General features: G+C 47.3%; 2 protein-coding genes across 2 annotated transcripts in view; one reads left to right on the top strand and one right to left on the bottom strand.

Moving 5' to 3' along the window:
* The window catches only part of LOC130308814 (oocyte zinc finger protein XlCOF7.1-like), a 178,421-nt gene that overhangs the window by 77,547 nt on the left and 75,090 nt on the right, over positions 1-25,784 (bottom strand). Inside the window, exon 2 of the mRNA XM_056552278.1 lies at positions 234-381. Within this exon, the coding sequence (XP_056408253.1) occupies positions 234-311 (78 nt within the window). The 5' untranslated portion in view covers positions 312-381. The remainder of the gene's footprint in view (positions 1-233; positions 382-25,784) is intronic.
* LOC130308970 (oocyte zinc finger protein XlCOF22-like) overlaps positions 10,484-25,784 on the top strand; it is a 34,565-nt gene continuing 19,264 nt past the window's right edge. Inside the window, exon 1 of the mRNA XM_056552282.1 lies at positions 10,484-10,586. Within this exon, the coding sequence (XP_056408257.1) occupies positions 10,484-10,586 (103 nt within the window). The remainder of the gene's footprint in view (positions 10,587-25,784) is intronic.

Raw genomic sequence — 25,784 nt, forward strand, 5'->3', positions numbered from 1 at the left:
GGGGAGACATTATCAGATCTACCCCACACTGTACATTCACATATAATTTATATATATTTTTTAAGATTACTTGATTAAAAGTTAAGTTTTAGTCACTCCTCCCCCCCCCCCCCTTTTTGATTGCATAATTGACTGGGAGTATTGTTATTATTCGGTTGGGAGATACCCAAAATTCTCTATACTATTAATAGATAAGAATGAGGTCATGTGACATCACTCCCAGAATCCCTCACCTCTCCAGTAAGCCGGAAGAGTATCTGTAGGGTGAGGTTTATGATCCTGTCGGCCATCTTGTTCCTGTCTCTCTCCATGGTTGATGGGTCATCCAGGAGAATTCTCTTATATAGAAGATATCAGCAGAGGATCCTGGATTGGAGAAACCTGAAGGGAAGAAGAGGAGACGATGATAAACCGCACCAGATTCTATGGAGAAATAAAATCCATTTCCTGTAGATAATCTGGGGAAACATCGGAGGAGACATTATAGTCACAATCATGGAGGCTGTAAACCTAGTCAGGGGATCCATCATAGTCTGGGGCGGAGTCATGGAAGAAGGGCAAAATATGGACACAAGAATCCAATGCTGTTTAGTTCTTACTGACGTGTCTATGGGGGGGGGGTTGGATTTTTAACTATATTGAGACCAAAGTGGCGGCCATCTTAGATTGATATCTGGAGGCGGCTCAGGATCGTAGCCTCTAAAAGAAGTGTCCAATACCCGGAAGAAGAAGACTGATAAGGTGACAGGATGGGCGGGGAGGTGACCTGCAGCCCTTCACCATCCAGACATCCCCTGGGGGGCAGTATAGGCAGGAGATCAGGTAAATGAGTGCTGGCCGGCACAGAGCTTCCACAGAGCTTTGATTGTGAGAGCTAAAGGGTTAATGGTGATGACCAACATTAGTGGTGAGTGCTGGCTGCTTATAGTTCCTGAGCTCACCTCAAAGTCCCATAGAGGGTGCAGAGTGTTATTATATACTGTGTCCTTAAGGGTTAATAATAAACATCCCCAATAATCCTGATCTGATGGAGACCGCACACACATACCTGTATCTGTAGAGGAGCCGTGTGCTTACAGGACCTGCGATGATGTCACCGTCATGTCATCAGTCACATGGAGGAGGAGGAGGAGTCACATGATCAGGGGGATGTTGCTCTAGGCTCATCTGCTCAGTGTATGCAGGACTCTGCTGTCACATGACCATTATCACAGGTTCTTCAATCACAAATCTCTTCTCTCCTGCACTGTTGAGCTCCGCCTACTGCTGTCACATGATCCTCCCCACAGGTCCTTCAGCCACAGTCACATCTATACTGCTAAACTTTACCCCAAAATATACTGGTCACATGATTGAGACATCATCACAGCACAGGTCCTACACCTCCAGGATGTAGCAGATACAGAGCAGGTCCTGGTGGGGCAGTCACTGCTGTTGTGTTGTGTTGTGTGTGGAGATCTCTCAGAGCAGCAGCCCCTGATCATGTGACTTCTCCATGTGACTGATCACATGACGGTGACATCATCGCAGGTCCTGTAAGCAAACGCCTCCCCTAGCCAGCTAAAGGACCTGGTCCATCTGCTGGCTAGGAAATAGCCTCTTCTATGTGAGATTGCTAAATCCTAGCCAACAATGGGACCTGGTCCATCTGATGACCAAATAAAGGACCTGGTCCACCTGATTACTAGGAAATAGCCTGCTCTATGTTAGATTGCTAAATCCTAGCCAGCTAAAGGACCTGGTCCAGCTGATGACCAAATAAAGGACCTGGTCCATCTGATGACTAGGAAATAAAGGACCTGGTCCATCTGATGACTAGGAAATAAAGGACCTGGCCCATCTGATGACTAGGAAATAAAGGACCTGGCCCATCTGATGACTAGGAAATAAAGGACCTGGTCCATCTGATGACTGGGAAATAAAGGACCTGGTCCATCTGATGACTAGGAAATAAAGGACCTGGTCCATCTGATGACTGGGAAATAAAGGACCTGGTCCATCTGATGACTAGGAAATAAAGGACCTGGTCCATCTGATGACTGGGAAATAAAGGACCTGGTCCATCTGATGATTAGGAAATAAAAGACCTGGTCCATCTGATGACTAGGAAATAAAGGACCTGGCCCATCTGATGACTGGGAAATAAAGGACCTGGTCCATCTGATGACTGGGAAATAAAGGACCTGGTCCATCTGATGACTAGGAAATAAAGGACCTGGTCCATCTGATGACTAGGAAATAAAGAACCTGGTCCATCTGATCACTAGGAAATGAAGGACCTGATCCATCTGCTGGCTAGGAAATAGCCTGTTCTATGTGAGATTGCTAAATCCTAGCCAGCTAAAGGACCTGGTCCATTTGATGACTAAATAAAGGACCTGGTCCATCTGATGACTAGGAAATAAAGGACCTGGTCCATCTGATGACTGGGAAATAAAGGACCTGGCCCATCTGATGACTAGGAAATAAAGGACTTGGTCCATCTGATGACTAGGAAATAAAGGACCTGGTCCATCTGATGACTAGGAAATAAAGGACCTGGCCCATCTGATGACTGGGAAATAAAGGACCTGGTCCATCTGATGACTAGGAAATAAAAGACCTGATCCATCTGATGACTAGGAAATAAAAGACCTGGTCCATCTGATGACTTGGAAATAAAAGACCTGGTTCATCTGATGACTAGGAAATAAAGGACCTGGTCCATCTGATGACTAGGAAATAAAGGACCTGGTCCATCTGATGACTAGGAAATAGCCTGTTCTATGTGAGATTGCTAAATCCTAGCCAGCTAAAGGACCTGGTCCATCTGATGACTAGGAAATAAAGGACCTGGCCCATCTGATGACTGGGAAATAAAGGACCTGGTCCATCTGATGACTAGGAAATAAAAGACCTGATCCATCTGATGACTAGGAAATAAAAGACCTGGTCCATCTGATGACTAAGAAATAGCCTGTTCTATGTGAGATTGCTAAATCCTAGCCAGCTAAAGGACCTGGTTCATCTGATGACTAGGAAATAAAGGACCTGGTCCATCTGATGACTAGGAAATAAAGGACCTGGTCCATCTGATGACTAGGAAATAAAGGACTTGGTTCATCTGATGACTAGGAAATAAAGGACCTGGTCCATCTCATGATTAGGAAATAAAGGACCTGGTCCATCTGATGACTAGGAAATAAAGGACCTGGTCCATCTCATGACTAGGAAATAAAGGACCTGGTCCATCTCATGACTAGGAAATAAAGGACCTGGTTCATCTGATGACTAGGAAATAAAGGACCTGGTCCATCTCATGACTAGGAAATAAAGGACCTGGTCCATCTGATGACTAGGAAATAAAGGACCTGGTCCATCTCATGACTAGGAAATAAAGGACCTGGTCCAGCTGATGACCAAATAAAGGACCTGGTCCATCTGATGACTAGGAAATAAAGGACCTGGTCCATCTGATGACTAGGAAATAAAGGACCTGGCCCATCTGATGACTAGGAAATAAAGGACCTGGCCCATCTGATGACTAGGAAATAAAGGACCTGGTCCATCTGATGACTGGGAAATAAAGGACCTGGTCCATCTGATGACTAGGAAATAAAGGACCTGGTCCATCTGATGACTGGGAAATAAAGGACCTGGTCCATCTGATGACTAGGAAATAAAGGACCTGGTCCATCTGATGACTGGGAAATAAAGGACCTGGTCCATCTGATGATTAGGAAATAAAAGACCTGGTCCATCTGATGACTAGGAAATAAAGGACCTGGTCCATCTGATGACTAGGAAATAAAGGACCTGGTCCATCTGATGACTGGGAAATAAAGGACCTGGTCCATCTGATGACTAGGAAATAAAGGACCTGGTCCATCTGATGACTGGGAAATAAAGGACCTGGTCCATCTGATGACTAGGAAATAAAGGACCTGGTCCATCTGATGACTGGGAAATAAAGGACCTGGTCCATCTGATGATTAGGAAATAAAAGACCTGGTCCATCTGATGACTAGGAAATAAAGGACCTGGTCCATCTGATGACTAGGAAATAAAGGACCTGGCCCATCTGATGACTGGGAAATAAAGGACCTGGTCCATCTGATGACTGGGAAATAAAGGACCTGGTCCATCTGATGACTGGGAAATAAAGGACCTGGTCCATCTGATGACTAGGAAATAAAGAACCTGGTCCATCTGATCACTAGGAAATGAAGGACCTGATCCATCTGCTGGCTAGGAAATAGCCTGTTCTATGTGAGATTGCTAAATCCTAGCCAGCTAAAGGACCTGGTCCATTTGATGACTAAATAAAGGACCTGGTCCATCTGATGACTAGGAAATAAAGGACCTGGTCCATCTGATGACTGGGAAATAAAGGACCTGGCCCATCTGATGACTAGGAAATAAAGGACTTGGTCCATCTGATGACTAGGAAATAAAGGACCTGGTCCATCTGATGACTAGGAAATAAAGGACCTGGCCCATCTGATGACTGGGAAATAAAGGACCTGGTCCATCTGATGACTAGGAAATAAAAGACCTGATCCATCTGATGACTAGGAAATAAAAGACCTGGTCCATCTGATGACTTGGAAATAAAAGACCTGGTCCATCTGATTACTAGGAAATAAAGGACCTGGTCCATCTGATGACTAGGAAATAAAGGACCTGGTCCATCTGATGACTAGGAAATAGCCTGTTCTATGTGAGATTGCTAAATCCTAGCCAGCTAAAGGACCTGGTCCATCTGATGACTAGGAAATAAAGGACCTGGCCCATCTGATGACTGGGAAATAAAGGACCTGGTCCATCTGATGACTAGGAAATAAAAGACCTGATCCATCTGATGACTAGGAAATAAAAGACCTGGTCCATCTGATGACTAAGAAATAGCCTGTTCTATGTGAGATTGCTAAATCCTAGCCAGCTAAAGGACCTGGTTCATCTGATGACTAGGAAATAAAGGACCTGGTCCATCTGATGACTAGGAAATAAAGGACCTGGTCCATCTGATGACTAGGAAATAAAGGACTTGGTTCATCTGATGACTAGGAAATAAAGGACCTGGTCCATCTCATGATTAGGAAATAAAGGACCTGGTCCATCTGATGACTAGGAAATAAAGGACCTGGTCCATCTCATGACTAGGAAATAAAGGACCTGGTCCATCTCATGACTAGGAAATAAAGGACCTGGTTCATCTGATGACTAGGAAATAAAGGACCTGGTCCATCTCATGACTAGGAAATAAAGGACCTGGTCCATCTGATGACTAGGAAATAAAGGACCTGGTCCATCTCATGACTAGGAAATAAAGGACCTGGTCCATCTGATGACTAGGAAATAAAATACCTGGTCAATCTGATGACTAGGAAATAAAAGCGCCTCTTGAGAAAGGGATTATCCGAAACACGTGTCGAAGTAGCAGGACAACCACTTGGGAGTCGTCAGCATGTCACAATTAGGTAAAGTTTTGACCTAGATATCTTTTCATTGTGTGCTGACTGACTGATACTGCAGGATTGTACTATTGGCAGCATTGTGATTTCTGTATACATCCCAGTGGTTTTCTGCTTAGCTTTTATTGGGGGGAATTTTAAGGGTGGGTTATTTTATGGGTGTTTTTCTACCTGTTTGTATACATTAATAAAGATGACATTTTGGATATTCTTGGGCTAATTTTTGTAGGTTTTGTTGATTATAATTAGCCTTTTGGGCTTGTAGGTAATATAGGAAATAAAAGACCTGGTCCATCTGATGACTAGGAAATAAAGGACCCGGTCCTGGTCCATCTGATGACTAGGAAATAAAGGACCTGGTCCATCTGATGACTAGGAAATAAAGGACCTGGTCCATCTGATGACTAGGAAATAAAGGACCTGGCCCATCTGATGACTAGGAAATAAAGGATCTGGTCCATCTGATGACTTGGAAATAAAAGACCTGGTCCATCTGATGACTAGGAAATAAAAGACCAAGTCCATCTGATGACTAGGAAATAAAGGACCTGGTCCATCTGATGACTAGGAAATAAAGGACCTGGTCCATCTGATGACTAGGAAATAGCTTATACTACATAAAAAGGCTGATACTATAGGATAAAGGACCTGGTCCATCTAATGATTAGGAAATAGCTTATGCTACATAAAAAGGCTGATACTATAGAATAAAGGACACGGTCCCTCTGATGACTAGGAAATAGCTTATACTACATAAAAAGGCTGATACTATAGGATAAAGGGCCTGGTCCATCTGATGATTAGGAAATAGCTTATACTACATAAAAAGACTGATACTATAGGATAAAGGACCTGGTCCATCTGATGATTAGGAAATAGCTTATGTTACATAAAAAGGCTGATACTATAGGATAACGGACCCGGTCCGTCTGATGATTAGGAAATAGTTAATACTACATAAAAAGGCTGATACTATAGGATAAAGGACCCGGTCCATCTGATGATTAGGAAATAGCTTATACTACATAAAAAGGCTGATACTATAGAATAAAGGACCCGGTCCATCTGATGATTAGGAAATAGCTTATACTACATAAAAAGGCTGATACTATAGAATAAAGGACCCGGTCCATCTGATGACTAGGATATAGCTTATACTACATAAAAAGGCTGATACTATAGGATAAAGGACCCGGTCCATCTGATGACTAGGATATAGCTTATACTACATAAAAAGGCTGATACTATAGGATAAAGGACCTGGTCCATCTGATGATTAGGAAATAGCTTATACTACATAAAAAGGCTGATACTATAGGATAAAGGACCTGGTCCATCTGATGATTAGGAAATAGCTTATACTACATAAAAAGGCTGATACTATAGGATAAAGGACCTGGTCCATCTGATGATTAGGAAATAGCTTATACTACATAAAAAGGCTGATACTATAGGATAAAGGACCTGGTCCATCTGATGATTAGGAAATAGCTTATACTACATAAAAAGGCTGATACTATGGGATAAAGGACCCGGTCCATCTGATGACTAGGATATAGCTTATACTACATAAAAAGGCTGATACTATAGGATAAAGGATCTGGTCCATCTGATGACTAGGATATAGCTTATGCTCCTGCTCTTTACAGTATTACAACAAAGTTTTATACGAATCCACTTCCGATGAAGCATCCAAAGTCGATTCGCTCATCCCTTGATGTTAAAGGGATATTCAAGGAATTTTTTTATTTGATTATGCTACAGGGGCTGTAAAGTTAGTGTAGTTCATAATATAGTGTCTGTACCTGTGTGTGACGGTTTTCTCACAATTCTTATGTGATTTTCACCCCAATATTTATTTTTACCAGCATACCAAATGACTGTTGTCTCAGATTTTTCCCAGCTTGCAATGCGGCCGAGACCTGACATCACTAGTCAGCTGATGACAGGGAGCCTGTCTGCTTCAATGGGTGGAGGGATCAATCTTCAACTAATGCAACAGCTGTAGGCACCCTGATTGAAAACCGCAGGTCTTTTGAATGGATGCAGCTCATTTATGGAATGGCTGATGTGTGGGAGGGAGGAAAATGGAAACATGGGATTTGTAGGCAAACAAGAAAACTGAAAACAGGAAATACCGATTCACAGAAAGCTAGCCACAGTGTTATGGTAATCTCACAACATAGCCATTTAGCCCCAAGACAATCGCAGATCCTTCCTAAGCATGTCCATTACTGTGTGCCAGGTACGTACTAAAATCACCTTATGGTGGAGAACCCCTTTAACTTTTAATCTCTGGTGTTGTAGTACAGCACCTGTAAACCCCAAGAGGACATTTTTCATTTTCAAGGACCCCTGTTCCAAAAACCTGTCAGACACCTGTGGGTTGTAAATACTCACTTTACCCCTTGTAACATTCCGTGTGGGGTGTAGTTTCCAAAATGGGGTTACTTGTGTGTTTGGGGGGGCACTGTTCTGGCACCATGGGGGCTTTGTAAACACACGTGGCCTTCAATTCCAGACACATTCTCTCTCCAAAAGCCCAATGGCGCTCCTTCTCTTCTGAGCATTGTAGCTCGCCAGCAGAGCACTTTACATCCACACATGGGGTATTTCTACACATTTTGGGGGGCTTTTTCCTATTACCCCTTGTAAAAATGAAAACATTGGGGTAACACCAGCATTTTACTGAAATAAATCTAATTTTCCATTTTCATGTCCAACTTTAACAAATATTTGTCAAACACCTGTGGGGTGTGGTTTTTAAAATGGGGTCACATGTGGGTGTTTTTTTTTCCATTTATGTCAGAACTGCTGTAACGATCAGCCACCCCTGTGCAAATCACCAGTTTATGCCTCAAATGTACATAGTGCGCTCTCACTCCTGAGCCTTGTTGTGCACCCACAGAGCACTATGGGGGACATGTATCATTTCCAGTGTATAATAGAAGTTTTTTACCCCTCTGCCTGTTGTCTAAATTTGGCGCAGCTGCGTTAAATTTATCATTCTTGTGCAGCTACTTTCTTGAATTGCGTTTAAATTTAGAATTCTCCTCAGAGCATAAATTTACACCGCAGCTCTATTTAGTAGGAGCTTTGTCTGCAGCGGATCTGCTCCTAAACAGTAAGTGTGTCCTCGTTATTAGTTTTAGAATTTTTTTCTTCATTATGTAGAGTTTTAATCTCACAATAATACCACTTTTTGCACCCAATTATAACACATCAATTATACCAATGTCCTTATTCTTCATTTAACATCTGTGACCCCCCTGTGCAAATCACCTCAAATGTACATGGTGCACTCTACCTTATGGGCCTTGTTGTGCGCCCGCAGAGCACTTTGCGCCCACATATGTGGTATCTCCGTACTCTGGCTAAATTGTGTCCCAAAAAATGGGGATCTTTTTTCCCATTTACCTCTTGTGAAAATGTAAAGTATGCGGCAACACCTGCATGTCAGTGTAAATAATTTTATTTTTATACACTAACATACTGGTGTAGACTCCAACTGTTCCTTTTCATAATGGGTAAAAGGAGAAAAAGCCCCCCAAAATCTGTAAGGCAATTTCTCCCGAGTACGGCGATACCCCATATGTGACCCTAAAATGTTGCCTTGAAATACGCCAGGGCTCCAAAGTGAGAGCGCCATGCGCATTTGAGGCCTAAATTAGGGTTTTGCATAGGGGTGGACATAGGGGTATTCTATGCCAGTGTTTCACAAACAGGGTGCCTCCAGCTGTTGCAAAACTCCCAACATGCCTGGACAGTCAATGGCTGTCCGGCAATACTGGGAGTTGTTGTTTTGCAACAGCTGGAGGCTCCATTTTGGAAACAGTGCCGTACCAGACGTTGTTCATATTTATTGGGGAGGGGAGGGGGGCTGTGTAGCGGTATGTGTATATGTAGTGTTTTTTACTTATTTTATTTAAGTGTAGTGTAGTGTAGTGTTTTTAGGGTACAGTCACACGGGCGGGGGTTGACAGCGAGTTTGCTGCATCTCAATCTTGCAGCACTCCCTGTAAACCTCCGCCCATGTGAGTGTACCCTGTCCTTTCACATTGGGGGGAGGGGGGGAAACATCCAGCTGTTGCAAAACTACAACTCCGAGCATGCATGGCTGTCCGTGCATGCTGGGAGTTGTAGTTTTGCAACAGCTGGAGGCACACTGGTTGCGAAACACGCAACCAGTGTGCCTTCAGCTGTTGCAAAAACTTCAAATCTCAGCATGCAGTGACAGCAGAAGAACATGCTGGAACTTGTAGTTATGCAACAGCTGGAGGCATACTGCTACAACTCCCAGCATGCCCTTTGGCAGTCCGTGCATGCTGAGGGTTGTAGTTATGCAACAGCTGAAGGCACACTGGTTGCAAAACACTTGAAAGTTTTTTACTTAACTTAGTGTTTCCAAACCAGTGTGCCTCCAGCTGTTGCACAACTTCAATTTCCAGCATGCATGGTCTGTCAGTACATGCTGGGCGTTATAGTTTGGAGGCACAGCTGGAGGCACACGGGTTGGGAAAAAGAGTTAGGAAACGAACAATGTTTCCCAACTAGTGTGCCTCCAGCTGTTGCAAAACTATAATTCCCAGCATGGCCAGACATGCTGGAAGTTGTATTTCGGCAATATCTGAAGGGTCAGATGTTGATGAACTACAACTCCCAGCATGCTTGGGCAGTCTGGGCATGCTGGGAGTTGTAGTTTTGCAACAGCTGGAGGTCCGCAGTTTGTAGACCACTGTATAATGGTCTCCAATCTGTGGTCTTTCAGATGTTACAGAACTACAACTCCCAGCATGCCTCGACAGAGTGAGCATGCTGAGATTTGTAATTTTGGAACATCTGGAAGAGCACAGATTGGAGACCATTATACAGTGGTCTCCAAACTGTGGCCCTCCAGATGTTGCAAAACTACAACTCCCAGCATGCCCAGAAAGCCAAAGGCTGTCTGGACTTGCTGGGAGTTGCAGTTTTGAAACTCCCAGAGGCAGCAGTGAGATCGCTTTACGGCGATCTCACTGCTGCCAATGAAGATGCCGCCCTGCTGCTACAAACTCACCGAGGGGAAGCACCACCCCCGGGACCGCCTGGAGGACGCCGCTCGCACCGGGACCGCTCATGACACTGCATGGCCGGGTAAGTGACGCCGGGGGACGGGTAAGGGACACTTAGCAGAGCGGTGTGTGTCCCGATCCCCGTGATCCGAACTCACACACCGCGCTGCTAAGTATTCTCATAGCGAAACGCTGCTATCAGCTGGTCAGATTTGACTAGCTGATAACAGCGATCGCTGGGGGGGGGGGGGGGGGGAATGAAACCCCCCCGTGGTCATATGGTAAGATGGCTGGCTATCTTACCGGGCGCTGGGGAAAAGTATAATGGAAAGCAGTAAATTGTAAAAATAAAAGGAGAATGATCTACAGTGTTAAGTGGATTACAAAGCTATTTTAATGTGACGGATCTTCTTCAATGATAAGTTATCAAACATTTCCTATGTAAATGTATTAAATTGTTGGATCATAAAATAACAATATCCAAGTGATCTAATGAATAACTGAACTGTAAACAAATATTCTATATGCAAATTATTTAAAAAGTGCTTTGGAATAACCAAGGAGTAAAAATATAAAGCAAACCAAATGAGGAATAGAGATAGGAAAGTAAAAACATTCTGGTGGTTCCTTCAGAAATAGAAAGGATTTCGCTACGTGCAGTTAAAGTTGTTTATATTTATGGGGAAAAAGACGCACTTGCCTCAAAATTTTTGGTGCAAAGGAAAAGAACGCAGGTAATAAATCCATGTGTACTATAGATGCCACTCCAAGGTACCCTGATTCAGCCACATCTGGAGGACATGCTCTACCAAAACGTGCGCAAAAAAATGCGCAAAAAAAAAGGGCTTGCGCAAAATTTTGCGCAAAAAAATACACACAAAACAGGGGTAAAATCTTTGATACATGTCCCCCTATATGTCCACATATGGGGTATTTCTGTACTCAGAAGAAATAGTGTTACAAACATGCTGGAGTAGACCCCAACTTTACCTATCCATAAGGGGTAAAAGGAGAAAAAGACCCAAAATTTGTAACACATTTTCTTCCGAATACGGAAATACCCCATATGTGGCCCTAAACTGTTGCCTCAAAATACGTCAGGGCTCCAGAGTGAGAGAGCGTCATGCGCATTTAAGGCATAAATGAATTTTCATAAGGGTGGACCCGGATGCCAGCATAGCGCTTGCCTCTGTTAAGGATGGGTTAATGTGTGGCCTTAAACTGTGAGTGACTACCGCTGTACTATTTTGCCGAGTGTCGACGTAAGCAAATTCACACAGGGCCAGGTTGGTATAAATTCCCTCCTCAGTCTTGACTCCAGGGAGTTCTGTTTATTATCCGGAAATCACATTAGTTTTTACAATCTGACATGAAGGGTAAAACTATGCATGGTTCTGTATGCTGATTGGTCATTTGAGCGTGGCGTAGCATAAGTCATTTATGTTACAAGCCCTCTAGCTTGAGATTTCTCCATCCTTCCACAAAGCCCATTGTTTAGACTTCTTGTATCCATAGTCTCCATCTCAAGGTTCTAGTCTTGATTACGGTCAAAGAGCAGCTCAGTAGGGGCTCATTAGGGTTAGAGGTTGAACATGATGGACTCTGGTCTTTTTTTCAACCTTATGAACTACGTTAATATGTTTTGGAAATAGTGCCATACAAGACATTTTTCATTTTTATTGGGGGGGGGGGGGGTCGTTGGTTTAGTGTTTTTAGGGTACGGTCACACCGTCGGGTTCACAGCGAGTTTCCTGCTTGAAGTTTGAGCTGTGGCGGAAACATGAAGATTGTAACTCGCTGTAAACCTGACCGTGTGATTGTACCCTGTATATTCACATGGGGGGGGGAGCAAACCTTCAGCTGTTGCAAAACTACAACTCCCAGCATGCACTAACAGACCATGGATGCTGGGAGTTGTTGTGCAACAGCTGGAGGCACAATGGTTGGGAAACACTGAGTTAGGTAACAGATTACAGCAGTGTTTCTGCACCAGTGTACCTCCAGCTGTTGCAAAACTACAACTCCCAGCATGCACGGTCTGTCAGCAGATGCTGGGAGTTATAGTTTTGCAACAGCTGAAGGGACACGGGTTGGGAAACATTGAGTTAGGAAATAGACCCTGTTTCCCAACCATTGTGTCTCCAGTTGTTGAAAAACTCCAACTCCCAGCATGCACAGACAGTCACTGCTACCACTGTCTCCGCCACCGACGTTCGCTGCCTCAGCTACTCCCGATCCTCTGCCACACTTGTTCCTGCTGCCAGGCCCCCTGCCACTTTGTTGTTGGTGGAGGTAGAAGTTTTTTGTAGATCATTTTGGTTGGTCATTTTTGTACCCTGTGGCAATTTTTTCACTGCCTTCAGGTACCACTCCATGGGTCAGATGCAGAGCGCCTGGCCCACAGAGTGTAGTGACGTAATGAGTGATGCATATACATGATGCAGAGCATCACTACTTACCTCCACTGGCTGTATAGTATACAGGGGTGCATAGTGTACTCATGTATACTATACAGTACTGTACAGTAAACCCCCGCTGAGCAGTTCTGGGTTAAGTCTTTGTGTGCTATCCTGTATATACAGTCTATAGATGACTGTATATACAGTAGGCAAACGGCAGCAATTGGAGGCTCCCTGTTTAGGAACACCCCAGGAGAGAGCACTAGAGATGAGCGAACTTACAGTTAATTCGATTCGTAACGAACTTCTCAACTCGGCGGTTGCTGACTTTTCCTGCATAAATTAGTTCAGCTTTCAGGTGCTCCGGTGGGCTGGAAAAGGTGGATCCAGTCCTAAGAGACTCTTTCCTAGGACTGTATCCACCTTTTCCAGCCCACCGGAGCACCGGAAAGCTGAACTAATTTATGCAGGAAAAGTCAGCAACCGCTGAGCCGAGAAGTTCATTACGAATCAAATTTACTGTAAGTTCGCTCATCTCTAGAGAGCACCAAAAATGTACTAACTTTTTTTTCCCTATCATTTCAGATTCAGTGGATTGCGACCATGAACAGCGCTTTTTTTTTTAAATGACAATAAAAGGGCTAACGAGGGCTGTGGGGGAGTATTTTTTTTTATAATTGTATTTTCAGGCTTATTAGTGGCAGCCGTCTGGTAGACAGATCCCATTACTAAGCCGGGGCTTAGTACTAACCTCCAATTATTACCCCAGTACCCACCGCTACAGGGGTGCTGGGAAGAATAGATACCAACAGGCCCAAAGCATCAAAAAATGGTGCTCCTGGACCTAGGTGGTAACAGGTTGGCGTTATTTAGGCTGGGGAGGACCAGTAACAATGGTGCTCGCCCATCCTGGTAACATCTGTTGCTGCTTGGTTGGTATCTGCCTGATACTGAAAATAAGGGGAAACAACAAAAAACAAAAACGCATAGGGTTCCCCATACTTTCAGTATCAGCCAGATACCTACCAAGCAACAACAGATGTTACCAGGGTGGGCGAGGACCATTGTTACTGGCCCTCCCCAGCCTAAAAAATTCATACCTGTTACCGCCTAGGCCCTGGAGCGCCATTTTCTGACACTCTGGGCCTGTTGGTACCGGTTCTTCCCAGTACCCCTGTGGCGGTGGGTACCGGGGTAATAATTGGATGTTAGTGCTAGCTGATTTTGGGGCTAACGCTGAGTAATGGATTCTGTCTACAAGACAGCTTCCACTACTAAGCCTGAAAGTTCAGTTATTAAAAACACGACACATTGTAAGAATTTTTTTTTTAACTCCCCACAGCCCTTGTTAACCATTTTATTGAAATAAAAAAAAAAAAACGCGGGTCATCGTCGCAGTCCTCCGCATTCACGTATCTGAAATGGAAAACAAGAAATAGAGGTTAGTACATTTTTTGCGCTCTCCCCTGGAGAGAGCGCACATAATGCAGCATGTTTCTAAACAGGGAGCCTCCAATTGTTGCTAAACTACAATTCAAATCATGGGGGGCTGTAGTTAAGCAACAGCTGGAGTCTCCCTGTTTGGGAACAAACTGCCAGAAAGGCTCTGTTCCCATTATGCAAAACTCATGATGTGAACAGAGTCAGGCCTGGACTGTGTAGCTCCGCCCTCTAATTATGTCATCAATAGGGGCAGGGCAGTGAAGGTCGCAGGGGGTCTCAGGCATGAGACCCCCTTTTCGATCTGTCCCTCTGCCCTTGGACTACTATTCCCATCATGGGACAGATGGGAGTAGTACCGCACCGCTGAGGGATGGCACTTGCACAACTTTTTAGGACTACTACTCCCATCATGGACAGACTGCCCATAATGGGAGTTAGAGTCCAGGGGCCGATCGCAACAAGTCATTCTCCAGAGAGCCACTGCAATCAGTATTTATTAACTGTACAAACCAGCAGTACATGTGGCTCCACTGCGCTCCCCACCAGCTCCTGTATGGGAGATGGGAGCTCTGATTGGTGGACAGCGTATACAGGAGCTGGCGGGGAGCGCAGTGGAGCCGCATGTGCCGCCAGCTTGGACAGTTAATAAATGCGGATCGTAGCGTGTCTCTGGAGAATGACCTGCTGCCATCGGCCCCTGTACTATAACTCCCATTATGGGCAGTCTGTCCATGATGGGAGTAGTAGTCCTAACTGTTCCAAGAGTCCTGCAGCCGGGGGGGATGTGCAAGTGCCATCCCTCAGCCATCATGTTCCATGATGAGAGTAGTTGTAGTTTAGCAGTGTTGAGGGACGGCTCCTGCATCCCCCGGCTGTCTCGGTAGAACACTTTCCTACGTGTCCTTTTTGTATTTTTGCAGTATAAAAAAACTTATTTGGGAAAACAAAAAAATGCGTCAAAACAAAAAAATGCACATGATAAATTAGTATCCACTGCAAAATGCCGTCCACAATACACACAAAAAAAATCAAGTGCTTGCTTTTTGCTCTATCAAAAAAGACACAAAAAAGATGCAAAATAACTCACTGCGCAAAAAATTTGCACTACATATAGAAAAGAAAAATCTTCTCCCACCAATGATAAACTTCCCCCTTAGGGTAGGTTCACACGAGAGGATTTACAGGGTATTTTACGCTGCGGATCCGCTGGTGAAGGCCGCTCTATGCTGTCTTTACATGTGCCTGCTCGTAGAGGCGTACTCGCACATGGCAGCCGCTCTCCCTGCTCTGAGCTAGGCAGAGAGCTCCCGCGATGTGCGAGTATATTGCAGTGCGTCTGCTCGTAGCGGCGTATGCAGCGATGTGCGCGTATATTGCAGTGCCTCTGCTCGTAGCGGCGTATGCAGCGATGTGCGAGTATACTGCAGTGCGTCTGCTCGTAGCGGTGTATGTAGCGATGTGCGAGTATACTGCTGCGTGTCTGCTCGTAGCAGCGTATGCAGCAATGTGCGAGTATACTGCAGTGCGTCTGCTCGTAGCGGCGTATGCAGCGATGTGCGAGTATACTGCAATGTGTCTGCTCGTAGCGGCGTATGCAGCGATGTGCGAGTATACTGCAGTGCGTCTGCTCGTAGCGGTGTATGCAGCGATGTGTGAGTATACTGCAGTGTGTCTTGCTCGTAGCGGCGTATGCAGCGATGTGCGAGTATACTGCAGTGCGTACTCCGGTGGAAAACTTTAATTTTTTAATCAACTGGTGGCAGAAAGTTAAGCAGATTTGTAAATTACTTCTATTAAAAAATCTTAATCCTTCCAGTACTTATTAGCTGCTGAATACTACAGAGGTAATTCTTATCTTTTTGGAACACAGTGCTCTCTATTGACATCACAAGCACAGTGCTCTCTGCTGACATCTCTGTCCATTTTAGGAACTGTCCAGAGCAGCATATGTTTTCTATGGGGATTTTCTCCTACTCTGGACAGTTCCTAAAATGGACAGAGAATGTGAGCAGAGAGCACTGTGCTCATGATGTCAGCAGAGAGCTCTGTGTTCCAAAAAGAAAATAATTTCCTCTGCACTTCTATTAAAAAATCTTAATCCTTCCAGTACTTATTCCAATACTACAGAGGAAATTATTTTCTTTTTGGGAACACAGAGCTCTCTGCTGACATCATGAGCACAGTGCTCTCTGCTGACATCTCTGTCCATTTTAGGAACTGTCCAGAGCAGCATATGTTTTCTATGGGGATTTTCTCCTACTCTGGACAGTTCCTAAAATGGACAGAGATGTGAGCAGAGAGCACTGTGCTCATGATGTCAGCAGAGAGCTCTGTGTTCCAAAAAGAAAATAATTTCCTCTGTAGTATTGGAATAAGTACTGGAAGGATTAAGATTTTTTAATAGAAGTCATTTACAAATCTGTTTAACTTTCTGGCACCAGTTCATTAAAAAAAAAAAAAATTAAAAAAAAAGTTTTAGGAGTTATAGGAACCGATCTGGAGTCTGCAAGAAGAACAGTTGATATCCCCAGAGGCTTATGAGTGGCTTGCTGTAATGCTCTGCAGGGGGGGATGCTGCTGTAATGCTCTGCAGGGGGGGATGCTGCTGTAATGCTCTGCAGGGGGGGGATGCTGCTGTAATGCTCTGCAGGGGGGTGCTGCTGCTGTAATGCTCTGCAGGGGGGTGGGTGCTGCTGTAATGCTCTGCAGGGGGGTGGGTGCTGCTGTAATGCTCTGCAGGGGGGGATGCTGCTGTAATGCTCTGCAGGGGGATGCTGCTGTAACGCTCTGCAGGGGGGATGCTGCTGTAATGCTCTGCAGGGGGGATGCTGCTGTAATGCTCTGCAGGGGGGTGGGTGCTGCTGTAATGCTCTGCAGGGGGGGGATGCTGCTGTAATGCTCTGCAGGGGGGATGCTGCTGTAATGCTCTGCAGGGGGGGATGCTGCTGTAATGCTCTGCAGGGGGGGATGCTGCTGTAATGCTCTGCAGTCGGGGATGCTGCTGTAATGCTCTGCAGTCGGGGATGCTGCTGTAATGCTCTGCAGTCGGGGATGCTGCTGTAATGCTCTGCAGTCGGGGATGCTGCTGTAATGCTCTGCAGTCGGGGATGCTGCTGTAATGCTCTGCAGGGGGGGATGCTGCTGTAATGCTCTGCAGGGGGGGATGCTGCTGTAATGCTCTGCAGGGGGGATGCTGCTGTAATGCTCTGCAGGGGGGGATGCTGCTGTAATGCTCTGCAGGGGGGGATGCTGCTGTAATGCTCTGCAGGAGGGGATGCTGCTGTAATGCTCTGCAGGAGGGGATGCTGCTGTAATGCTCTGCAGGGGGGGGGTTGCTGTAATGCTCTGCAAAGGGGCGTTGCTGTAATGCTCTGCAAAGGGGAGGGGGGTTGCTGTAATGCTCTGCATAGGGGGGGGTTGCTGTAATGCTCTGCAGGAGGGGGTTGCTGAAATGCTCTGCAGGATGGGGGTTGCTGTAATGCTCTGCAGGGGGGTTGCTGTAATGCTCTGCAGGGGGGGGTGCTGTAATGCTCTGCAGGGGGGGTTGCAGTAATGCTCTGCAGGGGGGATGCTGTAATGCTCTGCAGGGGGGGTTGCTGTAATGCTCTGCAGGGGGGTTGCTGTAATGCTCTGCAGGGGGGTTGCTGTAATGCTCTGCAGGGGGGTTGCTGTAATGCTCTGCAGGGGGGTTGCTGTAATGCTCTGCAGGGGGGGGGTTTGCTGTAATGCTCTGCAGGGGGGGGGTTGCTGTAATGCTCTGCAGGGGGGGGTTGCTGTAATGCTCTGCAGGGTGGGGTTGCTGACGATTACAGCAGCCCCCTCCTCTCCTGCAGAGCATTACAGCAGCCCCCCCTCCTCTCCTGCAGAGCATTACAGCAGCCCCCCCCTCTCCTGCAGAGCATTACAGCAGCCCCCCCCTCCTCTCCTGCAGAGCATTACAGCAGGCCCCCCTCCTGCAGAGCATTACAGCAGCCCCCCCTCTCCTGCAGAGCATTACAGCAGCCCCCCCCTCCTCTCCTGCAGAGCATTACAGCAGGCCCCCCCCTCCTGCAGAGCATTACAGCAGCCCCCCCTCCTCTCCTGCAGAGCATTACAGCAGCCCCCTCCTCTCCTGCAGAGCATTACAGCAGCCCCTCTCTCCTGCAGGGCATTACAGCAGCCCCTCTCTCCTGCAGAGCATTACAGCAGCCCCTCTCTCCTGCAGAGCATTACAGCAGCCCCCCTCCTCTCCTGCAGAGCATTACAGCAGCCCCCCTCCTCTCCTGCAGAGCATTACAGCAGCCCCCTCCTCTCCTGCAGAGCATTACAGCAGCCCCCTCCTCTCTCCTGCAGAGCATTACAGCAGCCCCCCTCCTCTCCTGCAGAGCATTACAGCAACAACACATAAGCCTCTGGGGATATGATCTGTGCTTCTTGCAGACTCCAGACCGGCTCTATAGTATTACTTGGCACCTGCAGAGTATTACTAGGCCCCCTGCAGAGTATTACTCGGCCCCTGCAGAGTATTACTCGGCCCCTGCAGAGTATTACTCGGCCCCTGCAGAGTATTACTTGGCCCCCTGCAGAGTATTACTTGGCCCCCTGCAGACTATTACTTGGCCCCTGCAGACTATTACTTGGTCCCCCTGCAGAGTATTACTAGGCCCCCCTGCAGAGTATTACTCGGCCCCTGCAGAGTATTACTCGGCCCCTGGAGAGTATTACTCGGCCCCTGCAGAGTATTACTTGGCCCCCTGCAGACTATTACTTGGTCCCTGCAGACTATTACTTGGCCCCTGCAGAGTATTACTTGGCCCCTGCAGACTATTACTTGCCCCCTGCAGAGTATTACTCGGCCCGCTGCAGAGCATTACTTGGCCACTGCAGAGTATTACTAGGCCCCCTGCAGAGCATTACTTGGCCACTGCAGAGTATTACTTGGCCCCTGCAGACTATTACTTGGCCCCTGCAGACTATTACTCGGCCCCTGCAGACTATTACTTGGCCCCTGCAGACTATTACTCGGTCCCTGCAGAGTATTACTTGGCCCCTGCAGACTATTACTTGGCCCCTGCAGACTATTACTTGGCCCCTGCAGACTATTACCTCCCCCGATAATAAAGGTTCTGTCTTCTCACCAGCAAATCACTCATAACCGCCAAATCTATTGTTCTTCTACAGACACCACACTGGCTCCGCCTACTCCAGTCTGGTCACATGGCTGGTCACATGGTCATGACATCATCGCAGGTCCTTTAGCTGCCTAGGAAATAGTATCTACCATTCAGGTATGTGTGTTCTCTCCCTGTCAGGATTATTGGGGATGTTTATTATTAACCCCTTAATGACACAGTGTACATTTATGCCCAGTGCGAGCTAATGCCTGTCAGCTGAGACGATAGCCAGAAAGGTGACCCTGCTGGGACATTATACAGTAATGGAGGGGTCTGGTGATGACTGGAGAGGTGACACTGCTGGACATTATACAGTAATGGAGGGGTCTGGTGATGACTGGAGAGGTGACACTGCTGGGACATTATACAGTAATGGAGGGGTCTGGTGAGGACTGGAGAGGTGACACTGCTGGGACATTATGCAGTAATGGAGGGGTCTGGTGATGACTGGAGAGGTGACACTGCTGGGACATTATGCAGTAATGGAGGGGTCTGGTGATGACTGGAGAGGTGACACTGCTGGACATTATACAGTAATGGAGGGGTCTGGTGATGACTGGAGAGGTGACACTGCTGGGACATTATACAGTAATGGAGGGGTCTGGTGATGACTGGAGAGGTGACACTGCTGGTACATTATACAGTAATGGAGGGGTCTGGTGATGACTGGAGAGGTGACACTGCAGGGACATTATACAGTAATGGAGGGGTCTGGTGATGACTGGAGAGGTGACACTGCTGGGACATTATACAGTAATGGAGGGGTCTGGTGATGACTGGAGAGGTGACACTGCTGGGACATTATACAGTAATGGAGGGGTCTGGTGATGACTGGAGAGGTGACACTGCAGGGACATTATACAGTAATGGAGGGGTCTGGTGATGACTGGAGAGGTGACACTGCTGAGACATTATACAGTAATGGAGGGGTCTGGTGATGACTGGAGAGGTGACACTGCTGGGAATGCTGGGACATAATACAGTAATGGAGGGGTCTGGTGATGACTGGAGAGGTGACACTGCTGGGACATTATACAGTAATGGAGGGGTCTGGTGATGACTGGAGAGGTGACACTGCTGGGACATTATACAGTAATGGAGGGAGTCTGGTGATGACTGGAGAGGTGACACTGCTGGGACATTATACAGTAATGGAGGGGTCTGGTGATGACTGGAGAGGTGACACTGCTGGGACATTATACAGTAATGGAGGGGTCTGGTGATGACTGGAGAGGTGACACTGCTGGGACATTATACAGTAATGGAGGGGTCTGGTGATGACTGGAGAGGTGACACTGCTGGGACATTATACAGTAATGGAGGGGTCTGGTGATGGCTGGAGAGGTGACACTGCTGGGAATGCTGGGACATTATACAGTAATGGAGGGGTCTGGTGATGACTGGAGAGGTGACACTGCTGGGACATTATACAGTAATGGAGGGGTCTGGTGATGACTGGAGAGGTGACACTGCTGGGACATTATACAGTAATGGAGGGGTCTGGTGATGACTGGAGAGGTGACACTGCTGGGACATTATACAGTAATGGAGGGGTCTGGTGATGACTGGAGAGGTGACACTGCTGGGACATTATACAGTAATGGAGGGGTCTGGTGATGACTGGAGAGGTGACACAGCGGGGACATTATACAGTAATGGAGGGGTCTGGTGATGACTGGAGAGGTGACACTGCTGGGACATTATATAGTAATGGAGGGGTCTGGTGATGACTGGAGAGGTGACACTGCTGGGGACATTATACAGTAATGGAGGGGGTCTGGTGATGACTGGAGAGGTGACCCTGCTGGGACATTATACAGTAATGGAGGGGTCTGGTGATGACTGGAGAGGTGACACTGCTGGGACATTATACTGTAATGGAGGGGTCTGGTGATGACCGGAGAGGTGACACTGCTGGGGACATTATACAGTAATGGAGGGGTCTGGTGATGACTGGAGAGGTGACACTGCTGGGAATGCTGGGACATTATACAGTAATGGAGAGGTCTGGTGATGACTGGAGAGATGACACTGCTGGGACATTATACAGTAATGGAGGGTTCTGGTGATGACTGGAGAGGTGACACTGCTGGGACATTATACAGTAATGGAGGGTTCTGGTGATGACTGGGAGAGGTGACACTGCTGGGAATGCTGGGGACATTATACAGTAATGGAGGGGTCTGGTGATGACTGGAGAGGTGACACTGCTGGGACATTATACAGTAATGGAGGGGTCTGGTGATGACTGGAGAGGTGACACTGCTGGGACATTATACAGTAATGGAGGGGTCTGGTGATGACTGGAGAGGTGACACTGCTGGGACATTATACAGTAATGGAGGGGTCTGGTGATGACTGGAGAGGTGACACTGCTGGGGACATTATACAGTAATGGAGGGGTCTGGTGATGACTGGAGAGGTGACACTGCTGGGACATTATACAGTAATGGAGGGGTCTGGTGATGACTGGAGAGGTGACACTGCTGGGACATTATACAGTAATGGAGGGGTCTGGTGATGACTGGAGAGGTGACACTGCTGGGAAATTATACAGTAATGGAGGGGTCTGGTGATGACTGGAGAGGTGACACTGCTGGGACATTATACAGTAATGGAGGGGTCTGGTGATGACTGGAGAGGTGACACTGCTGGGACATTATACAGTAATGGAGGTGTCTGGTGATGACTGGAGAGGTGACCCTGCTGGGAAATTATACAGTAATGGAGGGGTCTGGTGATGACTGGAGAGGTGACACTGCTGGGAAATTATACAGTAATGGAGGGGTCTGGTGATGACTGGAGAGGTGACACTGCTGGGACATTATACAGTAATGGAGGGGTCTGGTGATGACTGGAGAGGTGACACTGCTGGGATATTATACAGTAATGGAGGGGTCTGGTGATGACTGGAGAGGTGACACTGCTGGGACATTGTACAGTAATGGAGGGGTCTGGTGATGACTGGAGAGGTGACACTGCTGGGACATTATACAGTAATGGAGGGGTCTGGTGATGACTGGAGAGGTGACACTGCTGGGACATTATACAGTAATGGAGGGGACTGGTGATGACTGGAGAGGTGACACTGCTGGGACATTATACAGTAATGGAGGGGGACTGGTGATGACTGGAGAGGTGACACTGCTGGGACATTATACAGTAATGGAGGGGTCCTGGTGATGACTGGAGAGGTGACACTGCTGGGACATTATACCAGTAATGGAGGGTCTGGTGATGACTGGAGAGGTGACACTGCTGGGACATTATACAGTAATGGAGGGGTCTGGTGATGACTGGAGAGGTGACACTGCTGGGACATTATACAGTAATGGAGGGGTCTGGTGATGACTGGAGAGGTGACACTGCTGGGACATTATACAGTAATGGAGGGGTCTGGTGATGACTGGAGAGGTGACACTGCTGGGAATGCTGGGACATTATACAGTAATGGAGGGGTCTGGTGATGACTGGAGAGGTGACACTTGCTGGGGACATTATACAGTAATGGAGGGTCTGGTGATGACTGGAGAGGTGACATTGCTGGGACATTATACAGTAATGGAGGGGTCTGGTGATGACTGGAGAGGTGACACTGCTGGGACATTATACAGTAATGGAGGGGTCTGGTGATGACTGGAGAGGTGACACTGCTGGGACATTATACAGTAATGGAGGGGTCTGGTGATGACTGGAGAGGTGACACTGCTGGGACATTATACAGTAATGGAGGGGTCTGGTGATGACTGGAGAGGTGACACTGCTGGCACATTATACAGTAATGGAGGGGTCTGGTGATGACTGGAGAGGTGACACTGCTCGGACATTATACACTAATGGAGGGGTCTGGTGATGACTGGAGAGGTGACACTGCTGGGACATTATACAGTAATGGAGGGGTCTGGTGATGACTGGAGAGGTGACACTGCTGGGATATTATACAGTAATGGAGGGGTCTGGTGATGACTGGAGAGGTGACACTGCTGGGACATTGTACAGTAATGGAGGGGTCTGGTGATGACTGGAGAGGTGACACTGCTGGGACATTATACAGTAATGGAGGGGTCTGGTGATGACTGGAGAGGTGACACTGCTGGGACATTATACAGTAATGGAGGGGACTGGTGATGACTGGAGAGGTGACACTGCTGGGACATTATACAGTAATGGAGGGGACTGGTGATGACTGGAGAGGTGACACTGCTGGGACATTATACAGTAATGGAGGGGTCTGGTGATGACTGGAGAGGTGACACTGCTGGGAATGCTGGGACATTATACAGTAATGGGAGGGGTCTGGTGATGACTGGAGAGGTGACACTGCTGGGACATTATACAGTAATGGAGGGGTCTGGTGATGACTGGAGAGGTGACACTGCTGGGACATTATACAGTAATGGAGGGGTCTGGTGATGACTGGAGAGGTGACACTGCTGGGACATTATACAGTAATGGAGGGGTCTGGTGATGACTGGAGAGGTGACACTGCTGGGACATTATACAGTAATGGAGGGGTCTGGTGATGACTGGAGAGGTGACACTGCTGGGAATTGCTGGGACATTATACAGTAATGGAGGGGTCTGGTGATGACTGGAGAGGTGACACTGCTGGGACATTATACAGTAATGGAGGGTCTGGTGATGACTGGAGAGGTGACACTGCTGGGACATTATACAGTAATGGAAGGGGTCTGGTGATGACTGGAGAGGTGACACTGCTGGGACATTATACAGTAATGGAGGGGTCTGGTGATGACTGGAGAGGTGACATTGCTGGGACATTATACAGTAATGGAGGGGTCTGGTGATGACTGGAGAGGTTGACACTGCTGGGACATTATACAGTAATGGAGGGGTCTGGTGATGACTGGAGAGGTGACACTGCTGGGACATTATACAGTAATGGAGGGGTCTGGTGATGACTGGAGAGGTGACACTGCTGGGACATTATACAGTAATGGAGGGGTCTGGTGATGACTGGAGAGGTGACACTGCTGGCACATTATACAGTAATGGAGGGGTCTGGTGATGACTGGAGAGGTGACACTGCTGGGGACATTATACAGTAATGGAGGGGTCTGGTGATGACTGGAGAGGTGACACTGCTGGGACATTATACAGTAATGGAGGGGTCTGGTGATGACTGGAGAGGTGACACTGCTGGCACATTATACAGTAATGGAGGGGTCTGGTGATGACTGGAGAGGTGACACTGCTGGGACATTATACAGTAATGGAGGGGTCTGGTGATGACTGGAGAGGTGACACTGCTGGGACATTATACAGTAATGGAGGGGTCTGGTGATGACTGGAGAGGTGACACTGCTGGGACATTATACAGTAATGGAGGAGTCTGGTGATGACTGGAGAGGTGACACTGCTGGGAATGCTGGGACATTATACAGTAATGGAGGGGGTCTAGTAGATGACTGGAGAGGTGACACTGCTGGGACATTATACAGTAATGGAGGGGTCTGGTGATGACTGGAGAGGTGACCCTGCTGGGACATTATACAGTAATGGAGGGGTCTGGTGATGACTGGAGAGGTGACACTGCTTGGGACATTATACAGTAATGGAGGGGTCTGGTGATGACTGGAGAGGTGACACTGCTGGGACATTATACAGTAATGGAGGGTCTGGTGATGACTGGAGAGGTGACACTGCTGGGACATTATACAGTAATGGAGGGGTCTGGTGATGACTGGAGAGGTGACACTGCTGGGACATTATACAGTAATGGAGGGGTCTGGTGATGACTGGAGAGGTGACACTGCTGAATGCTGGGACATTATACAGTAATGGAGGGGGTCTGGTGATGACTGGAGAGGTGACACTGCTGGGACATTATACAGTAATGAGGGGTCTGGTGATGACTGGAGAGGTGACACTGCTGGGGACATTATACAGTAATGGAGGGGGTCTGGTGATGACTGGAGAGGTGACACTGCTGGGACATTATACAGTAATGGAGGGGTCTGGTGATGACTGGAGAGGTGACACTGCTGGGACATTATACAGTAATGGAGGGGTCTGGTGATGACTGGAGAGGTGACACTGCTGGATGCTGGGACATTATACAGTAATGGAGGGGTCTGGTGATGACTGGAGAGGTGACACTGCTGGGACATTATAGCAGTAATGGAGGGTCTGGTGATGACTGGAGAGGTGACACTGCTGGGACATTATACAGTAATGGAAGGGGTCTGGTGATGACTGGAGAGGTGACACTGCTGGGACATTATACAGTAATGGAGGGGTCTGGTGATGACTGGAGAGGTGACA

Source organism: Hyla sarda, chromosome 1, assembly GCF_029499605.1.
Source record: "Hyla sarda isolate aHylSar1 chromosome 1, aHylSar1.hap1, whole genome shotgun sequence".
Classification (NCBI taxonomy): Eukaryota; Metazoa; Chordata; class Amphibia; order Anura; family Hylidae; genus Hyla; species Hyla sarda.